The 16,450-nt window shown below is 42.7% G+C and overlaps 1 protein-coding gene across 1 annotated transcript; it reads left to right on the forward strand.

The window, feature by feature from the left end:
* Positions 1–6,835: 6,835 nt before the first annotated feature.
* LOC122790516 (uncharacterized transmembrane protein DDB_G0289901-like) lies at positions 6,836–9,817 on the forward strand. Its single transcript, XM_044058066.1, has one exon. The coding sequence runs from the start codon at positions 6,836–6,838 to the stop codon at positions 9,815–9,817; it is 2,982 nt and encodes a 993-aa protein (XP_043914001.1).
* The last annotated feature ends 6,633 nt before the right edge of the window (positions 9,818–16,450 follow it).

Here is a 16,450-nt window from a genome sequence, read left to right on the forward strand (position 1 = left end):
CTACCAGTGATCAGGTTATTTATACGACTGCAAGGGACTTTAATTAAATTATAAACTGGCCTCCTAAATGTTACAGTCCCGTATTTTCAGTTTGTAAGTAAAATGGAAGCTCATTTTTTTGTCCAACCTTTTGTTATCATATAACTTACTTCTTCTTACATAAATTTTATATGAACAAATTCACTTTGGTGTGTTTCTGCATTCAGGAACATATCACTACATGTAAAAATCTCTTTCTAGGAGCATGTTTTAAATCTTTCTGTTCTTTATGTAGCAGGACTTCTTTATTCTTCTTTGTCTATAAAACGTCTGCTCACACTTCAGTGACCCTGTAACCATTCTTTCCACAGCTGACCAGTTTGCTGCTTTGGTTTTATCTGCTCATGTGCTGGTCTTTGACTATAAATGTGTTTGTACCAGAGATTGCTAAGTAAAGACTACTTTTCTTCACTCAATGGGGAAAGACAGAGGCTGTGAAGCACTTGATCTTTTCTTCCATGGAAAGTACTGCACCTACGGATGGCCCTTCAAACCTGGATCCTTTGCACTAACAGGTTTAAAGTGAAAGATTACTTCGCTACCTACAGCAGTTCTCCATTTTTGCTGATAAATCACTGTTGTTAGTCGTGACCATGCAGGAAAGCGGGCTGTAGTTAGACATGCTTAGCTTACAGAGGAGCAAGACAACTTGTCTGTGTTGGGGTTAATACCGTTCGGTTTGCATTCGTTGTACTAGTTTCAAGTAACTAGCCATGGAGGTGCATTATACCCTGTCTTTGAGCATGCAGGTCTACGTTACAACCATCTGAAGTGCAAAGTTGGCATTGCCTAGGTCATGGTCTGGCAAGGGCAGTGGGCACTGTGGTATAGCATGATGTAGGCCGTGGATACTGATGCCAAGCATTAACTAGGCATAGTTTACAACTAACTAGCAGTAAAATGATGTAGGGCATGGATACTGATGCCAAACATTAACTAGGCATAGTTTACAACTAACTAGCAGTAAAAAAAGGATTTTGCTTTTCAGCTACCAAGCATGCAAGGCACTACTATGGAAGAGCTGTTGACCAAGTAATAACATTTACCTGTAGTGACCAGTTAGATAATGTCACTGTTGTTTAGCCATGTCAGTAAGACAAGGATCAGGGTGTCCAGCTGTTAGTTAAACAGTAGTGCTGATATTTTAAGTGCCACTTAAGCAAAGTTTCCTCCACAAACCAGTCAGGCAATGGTACTAATATCTAACTGTTAGACTGAAAATGGTTAGGATTGTCTAGCCTTTAGTTAGGCAAGGGCACCGCTAGTCAAGTAAGGGAACCTATATAACTGCCCTGCTCTTAAATCCAGTGAGGGCACCACTTTAAAATATCATTCAGACGAGGATACTAGCATCTATCAGCCACACAACAGTGTTACTATCTAAATACTAATCAGAGAAGTGCAATGCTATCTAACAATTATTCAGGCAAGGGTTACTTCTATCTACTCACACAAAGGAATGGCTACTACTTGTCTAACGATGGGTCATGCAAATCTACTACAGTCTATCAGTAAATCATGAAAGGGTTAATTCTGCCTAACTTCTATTCATGCAAGAGTTACTGCTATGTAGTCACAGGCAGGCAAGGGTTACTACTATCTATTCGCAGGCAGGCAAGGGTTACAACTATATAGTCACAGGCAGGCAAGCATTACTACTATTTATTTGCAAGCAGGCAAAAGTTACTACTTTATAATGACAGGCAGGCAAGGGTTACTACTATGTATCACAGACAGGCAAGGGTTACTACTATCTGTTCACATGCAGGTAAGGGTTACTACTATTTATTCACAGGCAGGCAAGGGTTACTACTATATAGTCACAGGTATGCAAGGATTACTAATATCTATTTGCAAGCAGGCAAAAGTTATTACTTTATATTGACAGGCAGGTAAGGGTTACTACTATATATCACAGGCAGGCAAGGGTCTCTACTATCTATTCACAGGCAGGCAAAGGTTATGACTATCTATTCATAGGCAGGCAAGGTTTTAGTCAGCAATGGAACTGATATGTAACAGTTATCCAGGCAAAAAGTACTGTTCACTATCAGTTATTCAAGTAAAGGGTTTTACTACATAAGCAAAAACAGTCAATGACACTAATTTATAGCTATCATTCAGAAAAGCATGTAGGCTGTGGTGGTGCAGCTGTTAGCATTGCTGCCTCACAGCAAGAGGTTCTCCAGTTCGATTCTCAGCTGGAGCACCTTCTGTGTGGAGTCTGCATGTCCTCCCCACAGTCGAGTGACATTTAAAGACATGCAGGTAGGTGCGTGCATGAATGGGGGTGCCTTCTTTAAAGGTTGGGTGTTGGGCTGTCACCTTGGCACTGTAAAAATCCACTGCCAATCATTAGCAGACCAGAGTTCCACTGTGGCAACCCCTAACTGGGAAAAGCCAAAAGACATTAGTATTCAGAAAAGCACAGATACTACCATACAGCAGACAGTTGGATAAGGATTCTACTGTAAGTTAAGGGTACAATTTTGCAGGTATCTGCCAGGAAAATATACTATTGTCTTGTTAATAATCATGCAAGGTATTGCTGTCTAGCCTTCAGTGAAGCAGTGTAGAGCTCAGTGGCAAGGGACAAAATAATCCACTGCTAAAAGTCTCAAAGGGGCAAATGTGCTGGCAATAGTTCTGAAAGATGTGCTCAGTAGATCCCTGGAAAGTAAAAGTGATACAATTGTATTTCTCCTTAAATGTGGCTGCAGGACCAGCCTTAGAAATTCCAGACCAGCGAGCCTAACATAGGCAAAAGGGGCAGTGATAGAAAAATTGTCAGAAAAGGGTCGGAGTATAACCAAAAGGTGCCTGACTGCAATATGTGATATAGATTTGTAGTAACTGCTGCCAGTACAGTTTAATTTTGTTCTACAAGTATATTATGCCATGACTTATAAGGATGTCTCCATACAAATGGTCTGCTTTGACTTTATTCGGCAGTCATCCGAGTATCTTACAGACGACTGCCATGCAAGCTCCAGGACTAGGGGCTGGGATAAGGATACTGAGGTGTATATTGGGTAGTAGATGGAAAATCAGAGAGGATGGTTATACAGGGGATAGAAAATCAGAGAGGATGGTTATACAGGGGACACTATGAGTACAAATGAGGGTAACTAGTGGTGTGTGACATGAGATTGAGCTAGTAGTGGTCTCCAGCAAATATATCTTAGGCAGAGCTGAGAGGACTGACAATGGGGTCAACCCATCTATGGATGATACTAGAGACAGGAAATAGAGGAGGTGGCCTAGAAAGGGGTTGACTAAACTAACTGGACAGGTGGGAAGATGAAAACTATGGTCTAATACAGATGAATGCTACATCAAGACCACTGAAACTTTGGGTTCAAGTATAGACTTAGGGAGGAGCTAATGCAGACCAACCTAGAAAAGCATCTGGGTGTGGTAATAACAACATCATGGGCCATAGCCTGCAGAGCAAAAAGGTTCAGCTAGAGCCTACAAGAAGCTTCATTTTATTCTATGGGGAAGAGTTTCCAGGGGTAGGATATCAGTGCATGGGTGTACAGGTCAAAGGTCAGGCCACACTGCATAACTATATGCAGTTACAGAGACCACACAGGGACACAACATTCCTGATAAAAGTACGAAGCAAAACAGGTTGTGTAACACAGAACATGCAGTGACTATAATAAGAAGTGGTGGTAGAAAGCCTAGGAGTCCACTCATTAGTGCCCAGAAGAGACTGGGAGGACATGATCTCATAAGTGAAGATTGTGATGTTCTGGAGTGGGGGAGAAAGGAAAGTGTTGGGGTTTAAAGAGGATGCCAGTTACACATAAAGGACAAAAACTATAGTCTTAACATGAGAAAGTATAATTTTATAGGAAGATTTGTCAATGATTAAAATGACTTCCTGGAAAGGATGATGGGGTACAGTCAAAGGTCAAGAAGTCATAGGACAAAAAAGAGGAAAGACTGGTAGGGTGGGAGGGGTAAATTCAGCTACATGAAAACAGGCAGATTGTACCGGCAAAATATTTCCTTTGGGAATAATTGAAAATATAATAAAATGCAATAGTGTTAGTCTCTAACACTGAGTTAAGTAAATATATTACTGCAAAAACAGGAGTGATAAGAGGACAGTATTACATAGCTGTCTGTCAAAGAACTGTACTTCTTCCCAGCCATCAGTCCGACAAGGGTTCTACTACAGAGTAGCTAGACAGAAAATTGTAATTGTTTACCCATCACTCGGGGACAGACAGACAGACCCTAATACTATTAAGCATTATGCAAGCAATTATACCATTATAGGTGCATTATTTGGGTAAACGGAATACTGTCTGATCACCGGTAAGACACAGCATGACTATCTGGCCACCATTCAGGCAGGGATAATACTATATGTCCATACATTAGGAAAGTACACTATTGCCCTGCTGTGAATTAGGCAAAGGTGCACTGCTAAGCTTTAGGCAGGCAGATGTACCACTCTCCATCTGTTGCACTGTTATGAAAGCTGCTGCTGTTTGTTTATGAAATAAGTAAATAAATTGTTCTCTAGCTGTTACCCAAGAAATGAAACTACCGATCAGCTACAGTTAGGCAAGGGTGCAGATATTTACCCATAGTCAAAGTCACTGTATCCAGAAATCAGCCAGGTACCATAGTCAAAGTCACTGTATCCAGAAATCAGTCCGGTAATGGGAATTGTGCCCTTTCTATTAGTGATACAAGGGCATTTTTTTCAAGGGGGCTACCTGACAAGGTTGACTTACAAGAATGTTGATGTTCAGAAGATCAGGACTGGATAGTCAAAGCCTTAAAATGTCGATGGGCTGGAACAGTGATAGAACAGATTAATGAATGGTGGCCGCAGGTATTTATGTGAGGCCACACCACAGCAAGGACTGGGGTTTTGCCTTTTCTCTGCTGTAGTGTGATTTCTGACTTGGTATATTTAATTACCATGGGGGTAAGTGTTCTAGGGTTTCGAGGTTTACTCTATTGATTTTGTTGATTTTTGATCATATGGTGTCGATCCAGTGAAAGTTGACAGCCTAGGCAGCCAATCTTGTGCCACAGATCTAGCTATCACATAGCCAGTCAAGAGAACTAATGTCTGTCCAGCAGACAGGTGCAGATACTACTGTCCATCTGTCAGACATGTTACTGACCATCTTTCAGGGATAAAAGAGTTACTGTCCTGACTAGACTCAGGCAAAGTAACTAAGCTCTAAACACCAATCAGAGAAAGGTACTGCTGTCTAATTTACAACTGTCTGACCACCGGTCACAGAAGGGTAATATTGTCTAGTCATAGACAGGCAGGGGCATTGTTTTGTAATAAAAAAAAACAGAAATGTCAGTTACTGTCCACCTGTCGTCCACTCAAATGTTCCAATTGTTTGGTACCGGTCAGCCAAGGGAGAGCTGTGTAGTCATCAATCAAGCAAAGTGCTACTGTCTACCTACCAGTCAGAGAAGGACAGTACCGGTTAGGCATAAAAGGTTCTACTGATTACTTATCAGTCAGGCAAGGTATAACTGTCTGGATGTCAGTCTGACAGTAATAATATTACATATGCACAGTGAAACACCAATCAGAGAATGATATTATTGCTTTGTTTATGTTTCAGTCAGGCAAAGGCTCCAATGATAAGCTATCAGACAAGATGCAGATGTCTGTGCTTCATTAAATCTGGAGTGCAATGGTTTATTGGCCAAACAAATCACTACTAACTAGTTTCCAGTGGTAACAGGGTATTACTTTTAAGCATCAGTTAGTCCGGGGTACTGGTGCCTGACTATACCTCAGGAAATGGTACTTTTGTCTAACCGACTGTTAAAGAGGGTTGTACTGCCTTCTTGTTAGTCAGCCAAAACCAACCCTATAAATCTGCTAGGTGAGGATACTACTGTTGTCATTGTTCTGGGGGGTTTATAACTCTCCAACCACAGCTCAAACAAAACCTCTATTCTCTAATAATCTCTGACCATGGTAATATTGTCTAACTTTCATTTAAGCAAGTATGCTAATTGTCTAACCATTATCTAGGGACTCATATCACTGTCTAACCACACTCGGAAAAGTACTAGTATCTAGTTTCTAGGCAGGCAAGGGGGTGCTACTGCCTAAATACACACACAGGCAAAAGTACTAGTATCTAGTTTCTAGGCAGGCAAGGGGGGTACTACTGCCTAAATACACACACAGGCAAAAGTACTAGTATCTAGTTTCTAGGCAGGCAATGGTACTACTTACTAAACACACACACACAGGCAACTATACTACAGTGTGGCTATCAGGCAGGTAAACATATTACTGTCTAACCACTCAAGCAAAAGTACTAGTATCTAGTTTCTAGGCAGGCAATGGTACTACTTACTAAACACACACACACAGGCAACTATACTACAGTGTGGCTATCAGGCAGGTAAACATATTACTGTCTAACCACTCAAGCAAAAGTACTAGTATCTAGTTTTTTAGACAGGCAAGGGTACTACTGCCTAAACACACACACACACACACACACACACACACACACACACACACACACACACACACACACACACACACACACACACACACACACAAAAATGTATTACAGTGTTGCTATCAGGCAGGTAAACATATTATTGTCTAATAAAAAACAAATTCAAGCAAATATACTACTGTGCTGGTATCAGTGAAGCTAAGGGTTATACTGTGAAGGGTCACCCAACATTGGTACACTGTGGCAAAGGGTTCAGATTAAGTACAGCCCCCTGGAGAAAATAGTAACAATCCATTTCAGTATTTGTATCAGGAAATTGTATGACCAAAAGCAACCAGAGGCTTGTCAAACTGACACTAGAAGATGAGACCTTCAGGTCTGAAGGTGTTCAGTATAAATCTGGAGAAGAGCATAAGGCAGGTACGAGCAGTGCTACAGGTCAGGATGCAGGTGGCCTTACATTCAGTGGTATAGGTCAGGATGCAGGTGGCTTTACGAGCAGTGCTACAAGTCAGGATGCAGGTACCCTTACGAGAAGTGCTACAGGTCAGGATGCAAGTGGCCTTATGAGCAGTGCTACAGGTCAGGATGCAGGTGGCCTTATGAGCAGTGCTACAGGTCAGGATGCAGGTGGCCTTACGAGCAGTGCTACAGGTCAGGATGCAGGTGGCCTGATGAGCAGTTCTACAGGTCAGGATGCAGGTGGCCTTATGAACAGTACTACAGGTCAGGATGCAGGTGGCCTTATGAGCAGTTCTACAGGTCAGGATGCAGGTGGCCTTACAAGCAATGCTACAGGTCAGGATGCAGGTGGCCCAATGAGCAGTTCTACAGGTCAGGATGCAGGTGGCCTTATGAGCAGTTCTACAGGCCAGGATGCAGGTGGCCTTATGAGCAGTTCTACAGGTCAGGATACAGGTGGCCTTATGAGCAGTGCTACAGGTCAGGATGCAGGTGGCCTTATGAGCAGTTCTACAGGTCAGGATACAGGTGGCCTTATGAGCAGTGCTACAGGTCAGGATGCAGGTGGCCTTATGAGCAGTTCTACACGTCAGGATGCTGGTGGCCTTATGAGCAGTTCTACAGGTCAGGATGCAGGTGGCCTTATGAGCAGTGCTACAGGTCAGGACGCAGGTGGCCTTATGAGTAGTTCTACAGGTCAGGATGCAGGTGGCCTTATGAGCAGTGCTACAGGTCAGGACGCAGGTGGCCTTATGAGCAGTGCTACAGGTCAGGACGCAGGTGGCCTTATGAGCAGTTCTACAGGTCAGGATGCTGGTGGCCTTATGAGCAGTGCTACAGGTCAGGATGCAGGTGGCCTTATGAGCAGTTCTACAGGTCAGGATGCAGGTGGCCTTATGAGCAGTGCTACAGGTCAGGACGCAGGTGGCCTTATGAGCAGTGCTACAGGTCAGGACGCAGGTGGCCTTATGAGCAGTTCTACAGGTCAGGATGCTGGTGGCCTTATGAGCAGTGCTACAGGTCAGGATGCAGGTGGCCTTATGAGCAGTGCTACAGGTCAGGATGCAGGTGGCCTTATGAGCAGTTCTACACGTCAGGATGCTGGTGGCCTTATGAGCAGTGCTACAGGTCAGGATGCAGGTGGCCTTATGAGCAGTGCTACAGGTCAGGATGCAGGTGGCCTTATGAGCAGTGCTACAGGTCAGGATGCAGGTGGCCTTATGAGCAGTGCTACAGGTCAGGATGCAGGTGGCCTTATGAGCAGTTCTACAGGTCAGGATGCAGGTGGCCTTATGAGCAGTGCTACAGGTCAGGATGCAGGTGGCCTTATGAGCAGTGCTACAGGTCAGGATGCAGGTGGCCTTATGAGCAGTTCTACAGGTCAGGATGCAGGTGGCCTTATGAGCAGTGCTACAGGTCAGGATGCAGGTGGCCTTATGAGCAGTGCTACAGGTCAGGATGCAGGTGGCCTTATGAGCAGTTCTACACGTCAGGATGCAGGTGGCCTTATGAGCAGTTCTACAGGTCAGGATGCAGGTGGCCTTATGAGCAGTGCTACAGGTCAGGATGCAGGTGGCCTTATGAGCAGTTCTACAGGTCAGGATACAGGTGGCCTTATGAGCAGTGCTACAGGTCAGGATGCAGGTGGCCTTATGAGCAATGCTACAGGCCAGGATGCAGGTGGCCTTATGAGCAGTGCTACAGGTCAGGATGCAGGTGGCCTTATGAGCAGTTCTACAGGTCAGGATGCAGGTGGCCTTATGAGCAGTTCTACAGGTCAGGATACAGGTGGCCTTATGAGCAGTGCTACAGGTCAGGATGCAGGTGGCCTTATGAGCAGTTCTACAGGTCAGGATACAGGTGGCCTTATGAGCAGTGCTACAGGTCAGGATGCAGGTGGCCTTATGAGCAGTTCTACAGGTCAGGATGCTGGTGGCCTTATGAGCAGTGCTACAGGTCAGGATGCAGGTGGCCTTATGAGCAGTGCTACAGGTCAGGATGCAGGTGGCCTTATGAGCAGTGCTACAGGTCAGGATGCAGGTGGCCTTATGAGCAGTGCTACAGGTCAGGATGCTGGTGGCCTTATGAGCAGTGCTACAGGTCAGGATACAGGTGGCCTTATGAGCAGTTCTACAGGTCAGGATGCTGGTGGCCTTATGAGCAGTGCTACAGGTCAGGACGCAGGTGGCCTTATGAGCAGTTCTACAGGTCAGGATGCTGGTGGCCTTATGAGCAGTGCTACAGGTCAGGACGCAGGTGGCCTTATGAGCAGTGCTACAGGTCAGGATGCTGGTGGCCTTATGAGCAGTGCTACAGGTCAGGATACAGGTGGCCTTATGAGCAGTTCTACAGGTCAGGATGCTGGTGGCCTTATGAGCAGTGCTACAGGTCAGGACGCAGGTGGCCTTATGAGCAGTTCTACAGGTCAGGATGCTGGTGGCCTTATGAGCAGTGCTACAGGTCAGGACGCAGGTGGCCTTATGAGCAGTGCTACAGGTCAGGACGCAGGTGGCCTTATGAGCAGTGCTACAGGTCAGGACGCAGGTGGCCTTATGAGCAGTGCTACAGGTCAGGATGCTGGTGGCCTTATGAGCAGTTCTACAGGTCAGGATGCTGGTGGCCTTATGAGCAGTGCTACAGGTCAGGATGCAGGTGGCCTTATGAGCAGTTCTACAGGTCAGGATGCAGGTGGCCTTATGAGCAGTGCTACAGGTCAGGATGCAGGTGGCCTTATGAGCAGTTCTACACGTCAGGATGCAGGTGGCCTTATGAGCAGTTCTACAGGTCAGGATGCAGATGACTTAAGGCTGAAAAGATATCTATCTGTGGAGGTACGCTGAATGAAAGGAAAGTCTGAAGCTAGGAATGTAAGAACCATGAACCAAGGTACGCTTGATCTAGCTATGGATGAGATAACAGGAATAAGAATTGACATTTTGGAAATTTGTGAAGTAAAATGAACTGGAATGGGCCATTTTACATCAGGTAATTATCAAATACTCTACATGGGACAATCATTTTGAAGAAAAAATGGAGCATCCGTCACGGTTAATAAAAGGAGTTCAAATAATCTCAATGATAGAATAACTTCAATCAGACTTCAAAACAAGCCATGAGATATTATAGTTTATTAATTTGCAACACATTCCAGAAATATCATCAAAAAAGATGTTGCATTTGTCTCATAGACTAGGAGACTACTAGAATACTGCCAAGGTAATTCCCCAGGCATAGGAAACACTCTTTCTGAGCAGTGTAAGAGATCACTTCACACATACATGTCATCAGAATGTGAATACCAAAAGCAGATTGACTGTATACATTGCAGACAGAAATGGAAAAGCTCTAAACTGTCAGCAAAAGCAAGATCTGGAGGCTGCTGTGATTCCAAACATCAGCTTGTTATCACAACATTTATTAAATTAGATAAAACAAAGAAAACACATTCATGCCAACAAGATATAACCTCAGCAATATTCCAAATGGATCCGAGGTGGAGATGAACATATTGAAGGAAGTAGCCCTGAAGATTAACTAACTATCCTGAAGAACGATAGGCAGAAGTTTGTGATACTGTCCGAGAGGTGGCAAAACATATTCCAAATAAAAAGAAGATTATTAGGGCAAAATGGCTAAGTGTGGGGGCTTTAGAAGTGGCCAAGAAAACATGCAAATCAGAAAGAAATGGAAACAGTGAAAAGTATGTCAAATTAAATGCAGATTTTCAGAGAATAGTGTAAACAGAAAAGAGGATTTGTTTGAATGAGCAGTACAAATAATGGGAAGCCATAATAGAAAGGGAAAGGTAAGAGACGTCTCCGGAAACAATCGGAGATATTAAGGAAAATGTCCAAGTAAAAATGCAAACGATAAATGACAAGTAAGGAAGACTCCATAGACAAGGAAATAAACCTAGAATGTTCACTGACAGTAAAACTAATACTCAAATACCTGTTTACTAGAGACGACACTGACACTGGGAAAAATCAAGGGTAAAAGAAGGGAACAGCAGGGGCTAAGCCTGAGAAACAGCATTACTGAGGCAATGAACAGTGATCTGCAAAAACTTAAAGAAGCAGCTGTCACACAAGATTGGTGTACTAAAGCCCTTGAGGTCACAAAAAGTCAGACTTGACAAAATGACTACACACATTAGCGCTCTTCAAGAAAAATCTTGATGATTGGATGGGAAATAGTAAATTCACCCCGGGATCACTTCTGTGGCTCTGCTCGACAGGGACACAGGAACATAATTTTCTTGGGTGGTGAAAGCCAGGGTACCTTTGGCTAGGCTTATATAGGCCCTAGGGCCAATAGCCTAGTACCTACCTATGAACCTATGAATAATAAGGAATCTAGCCAGTGAATATACTGCTGTCTAACCATACTCAGGCAAAAAAACTACTAAGTATAAGGCAGGCAAAAATACTGCTCTGGGGCTATCAGGCAGGCAAGACACATCACACAAGCAAAGTACTACAGTAGTTAACAGTCAGGCAAAGGCGCTAAGGTGCTACTGTCTAACCGCATTCAAGCAAAGTACTGCTGGCAGGCATCAAGCAGGCAAGCATGCTACTGTCTACCAAATAAGGAATTGATGGTACTGTTTAGTAATGACTCATACAAAGTTAATGTTCTTTAAGATCTACTTAGACAAGAGTATTAAATGCAGTATAGTCTAGTTTTGAGGTAATCAAGTTATTGGTCATACGATGTACTAATGTCTAACCTTCAGATAGTATTCTGCTATCTAGCTATTAGTCAAGGAAGGACATTACAGATTATCCACAGTCTGTTGCCTTCTTATCATTCCAGCAAGCAAATGTGCTGCATTTTGGCTACTACGGACACAAAGGCAGTACTGTCCAGCTAACAGGCAAGGCCACTGACATCTAACTGTGAGCTCTCACTTGTCAACCGGACATTGAACATTATACAGACTGAACAACACTAACTGCACTTTGAACCACATTCTTTCTCTCCTGGAGAGATATGTCCTCTGAGGACAAGAACACTTAAAGATAATTCATCAGTCTCTGAGCAGGGAAGTAAAGTCTGTGATGAAACTCAGGTCTGAATTTTGGACAAGCTATGGACAGGTACATGGACCTCCACTCTTATCAGCTAAATTGCACAACCGCTGGCAATCAGTACAAGAAAATTTCTCATGATATCAAACTGGAATATATAATCTGACCTAAGAAATATACTGAGGGAGGAAAACTTCTTTGTAGGAACAAAAACAAAAGGATATCAAACGCTGCCTTTTTATGAATTAGCATCTTATTTGTATTCACAAAACAAAAACAGAAACTCTCTTTCTTTCGCGGAGCATAAAAAACACTATGTCAATTTATTCTCCAGATAATCTCCTCAAACGTTGGCACTTCTTGGTTGTGCTCTACACATACTTCGACTCACAGCAAAGAAGTTTCAAATTTACTTCAGCAACTTACCATACGTGGCAGAGCTGGAGCGCAGTCTCTGTTATTCTGTATTCTGTGTCACTCACACTGTTAAACTGTCTCTCATACAGGAAATGCCACTAATCTACAGAAAACATGACCATAATCTAATTGTCTAAGGCTAAAACCCTTCCTTTCTCTATGCTACCTCCACTGTCTGAAATACTTCAGAAAACTAAATTTACAAGAATGCTAAAATGTCTAATGGGTCGTGGTCTGCTGCGACATGGCTTCACAGACTCACTACTCTGCTGATACCCACTAATACTGTGTGCAAAAAGAGCTGTTAGAAGCATGTTCATAGTGATCATCTTTGTAGATGCCAAGAATACATTATCAACATTCTGTACAACTGCTTCTACATAATCTTAAAAAATACAGCTCTTCATTTGACCCAATATATTAATTCACTCAGCGTTGGTCATCTAAGCTTAATGTTGTCTGCTCTGTAGATATGGTCCCCTTAGACATGCTAGCCATCTCCACACATTTCTAAAGAAGTTTCTCATTGCAGACTTCATGCCATTTTGATTTTATTTTATTAATAGCTCCCTTGCTTTGAACACTGCTTATTCTATTTCTAGTCTCATATCCCCTCCTGCATGATTCTCTAAGTGTAAAACACATATGCAATACGCATTCTTTGTTATTTCTGCAGTCTCTTCCTATAACCCTGGTTTAGTTCAGGTACTATGTCATTTCATTTACTTGTTCCAAATGAGTTGATTAAAACAAGCACTTGTACTTCAGTCTATAAACTTCTAAATCTTGACTTTTGTCCTTCTGTTCCCTATTCATTTAACTGTAATCAGCCTGCAAAATGGTATTTCCTCAGCTTGATCAGCATCGGTATACCAGGCAACAATCTTTTCCCTGGGTCAAAGCTTTTTCAGACTGCATCCCAAGGTTATGAGGCTTGGCACAATCTCAGGATATTTAGCAAATATTAGTCCAATATTTAAAAAAAATAAAGCCTCCTATACATTTTAGGATATTTGCATAATCATTAAATCTAGGCAGTCATATGGCAACTCTCTCAACTATTTATATTCTCTGTGTTTCAGTAATTAACAGCTTAACCTGTGTCATCACTAAAATGGTCCTTTTTTCACACACCTAGTTACACAAGAATAAATGAATAATTAAATAAGGCTAGTACTTTCTAGCTATCAGTCAGGTAAGGGCTATTGAGTTCACAGCCAAAGGTAAGAAAATGATGTCTACCCAGAATGCAGATTTACTTATTTATTTATTTATTTGATAAATAAGCCAGTTAATGATTAACTGCACAATTCCTTAGCAATGATCTAGACTACAGGGTGGACACCATAAAAAATACAAATATGCAGCGTACTAATACGGAATGACTGGCAATATGTTACAGTAGTGAAAGCAGAGCGTGCGTAAACAAATATGTAGCAATTACCAGTCAGTGGCATCAGTTAATGCTGAGAAGCTGCCGACTGCAATCGGTTGACTCAAGTTTGAGTAGCAGCAACACCGCTAGTGAATCCGCTGGGGGAGAGTTTGGAAAGAATGGCTGCTGACAGCACTGCCATCCCACAAGTAAGAAGGCAGATCAAACTGCTGCTATAGCACCCTCAAGTGGTGGCAGAGAGCAGCTGCAGCAGTGAGATCGGTCACAGTATACACACGGGCAGATATGGTTCTAAGTGTTGGAGCTGGTGCATGTATGGTCACTCACTTGTATCAAAAGTCAGCCTTGTGCACCTAAGTGTCAGTGATACACATGAGATATCTGTGAGTAGTACAGATGGGGACATACTAAAAAAACTGATGATGTCTGAGTGGGAATAACAGGCAGGGCTGTTGAATAGTTTGTTTCCCAACCTGAGGATAATAATGATCCACCCTTAAACAGGAGTGGTCAAGATCTCAGGGAGAGTGAAGCTAGACCTCTTGGCCACTAGGACAAGGTAGCCTTGGTGCCTGAGTCAGAACAGAGAGAGAGAGAGCCAGATGAGAGGGGATGAAAACCCAAACTTCCTTCATAGCTACCTAAATGACAGCCCCAATCTGGTCAACTCTTGGCCCACTTGAAAAGGAATGGACTCAAGACATATTGGAGGGGGGCTATTCTTGACAGCTGCAAAGAGAATATATTACAACATACTGTCTCCATTTAACATCACATCTTTATTTATTTAACATTTGTTTACTGGGAAAGTCCAACTCGGAATTTAGCTAGTTTCCAGCAGACTCCTGGGGAGAAACACTCGAAACACATGCCTTTGTGATAAAACTGGAGCAACCCAAGGAAATGCACACAAATGCAGGGAGGATATGCAGCCTTCCCACAGAAGGCACCCCAGCCAAGAATCGAACCAGAGGACCTCTTGCTGTGAGGTGACAATGCTACTGCTGCACCACTACACCAACCACCATCCATCTTTTTCAATATAATGAACTTTATCATTGTATAACAACATCTCAGTTTGTCAAGTGCAGGAACATGTTTTTCTAAGGAATTCATTAGCCTTGGTTGGTTAATAGTACAGATGGAAGGATTCTTATTTACTGTATCTTTTTATCAGTTAACTAGTAAGTGAAGTGATCCTTCAACAATCATTTTCAGAAATTACCCATACACCACAGACAAGGGTAACTAGAACACATATGGATACTTTACAGTAGCTAGACAAACAGCATGCATTGTGGGAAGTAAGAAGAAACGGGAGTACTAGGAAGTAAACACACAGGCAGCATGTTATTTACAATAACTGGTCAAGCCTGTATCTATGAACCTGGAGTTGTGAGGCAAGAAACCTTAATCAAAGAACTGCTGCTAATTCAGATTTGTAAATGAGACAGGAGAATGAAAGATGATAAAGTTGGCTTGGAAAACAATGGGAGTGACCCATGGCAAACTATGGGGGAGGAGGGTTGAGCATCAGTGACACCTAGTGGAGACTGGGTGCATTGCTGTTAAACATCTGAGTGATTGATCTCGGCTTGTTCAAATAAATGCATTAGGTTTGTACATGCAATGCTCATGTCAAGCCAGTGGAAGCCACATTATCATTTCTTCTGGCATTTGGTGTAGGGGTTAAGGCTGTGAGCTCTAGTTTCTGTGGTACAGGGTTTGATTTTTGTCATCCCTCATTTGCCTGCTATGTGAGCTTGAGCAAGTTATTTAAGCAGGCTTTGTTCCCTGGTTGCCAGGGTACAGAGACTGTATGCCCAATGGGCATACCTGATTAACAAATGGGTGTTATTATTCCTTGTATGGTAAGGATGGGTAACAAAGTATGGCTATCCCACACCATGAAAGCCCTTTATGATGGTATTACTTCAGGCAGCCAGATATAAACATAGAGAGGTGGTTGCCTGATAAATCACCAGCTGGAGGAATGTAGTCCTCTATATCCCCATCAGGTGGACAACCAGAACAAGATGGGGAAATCATCTTCACATGTACGCTGAGCCCATACTAGTGTCGTTATTGGGCCTTAGTGTAAGACTTGGAGGGAAAGTTCTGGAATGATATGACAGAAGGAAAAGATTTGGTGGCCATGAAAGCCCTATTATTAAAAATCCTTGGCCTTGTCTTTAAAATCCTTATGAAAGAGTTTCAAAACCAACATCCATAAACTAGTTCCAAATCTATAAAAAAGGTCAAGAAATGCCAATGCTCCTTAAACATAAACATGTTTCCTTTTCACAGTTTCCACCAGTGACATATGTGATTGTATTGCTTTTGTCATACAGTACTGTATGTATTGCATACTATACATTCAGATCACATCTGTGCTGCAGTGTGGGGCATTGTTTCTAAGTCATAAAGCTTCTTACAAAAATGGAATCAGTCATTATGTTACAGAGTGAAGGTACGTGTTATTCAGAACAACTAGGATTCTGTCCAGACTAGATTTCAAGGTCCAAAGTGCAACTTCTGTGCAGTAGTTAAGAAGAGGCGTATGCATCTTTCTTCCATTTGCAATACAGGTTTCAAGAAACAGGAAGAAGCATATTTTTTCTACCAGAAAG

Source organism: Protopterus annectens, chromosome 16.part0 (assembly GCF_019279795.1).
Source record: "Protopterus annectens isolate FY-2018-M chromosome 16.part0, PAN1.0, whole genome shotgun sequence".
Lineage (NCBI taxonomy): Eukaryota > Metazoa > Chordata > Ceratodontiformes > Protopteridae > Protopterus > Protopterus annectens.

Bases quoted from the DNA above. Each gene is read 5' to 3' on its own strand.
- LOC122790516 (XM_044058066.1), top strand. From the start codon at position 6,836: ATGACCAAAAGCAACCAGAGGCTTGTCAAACTGACACTAGAAGATGAG.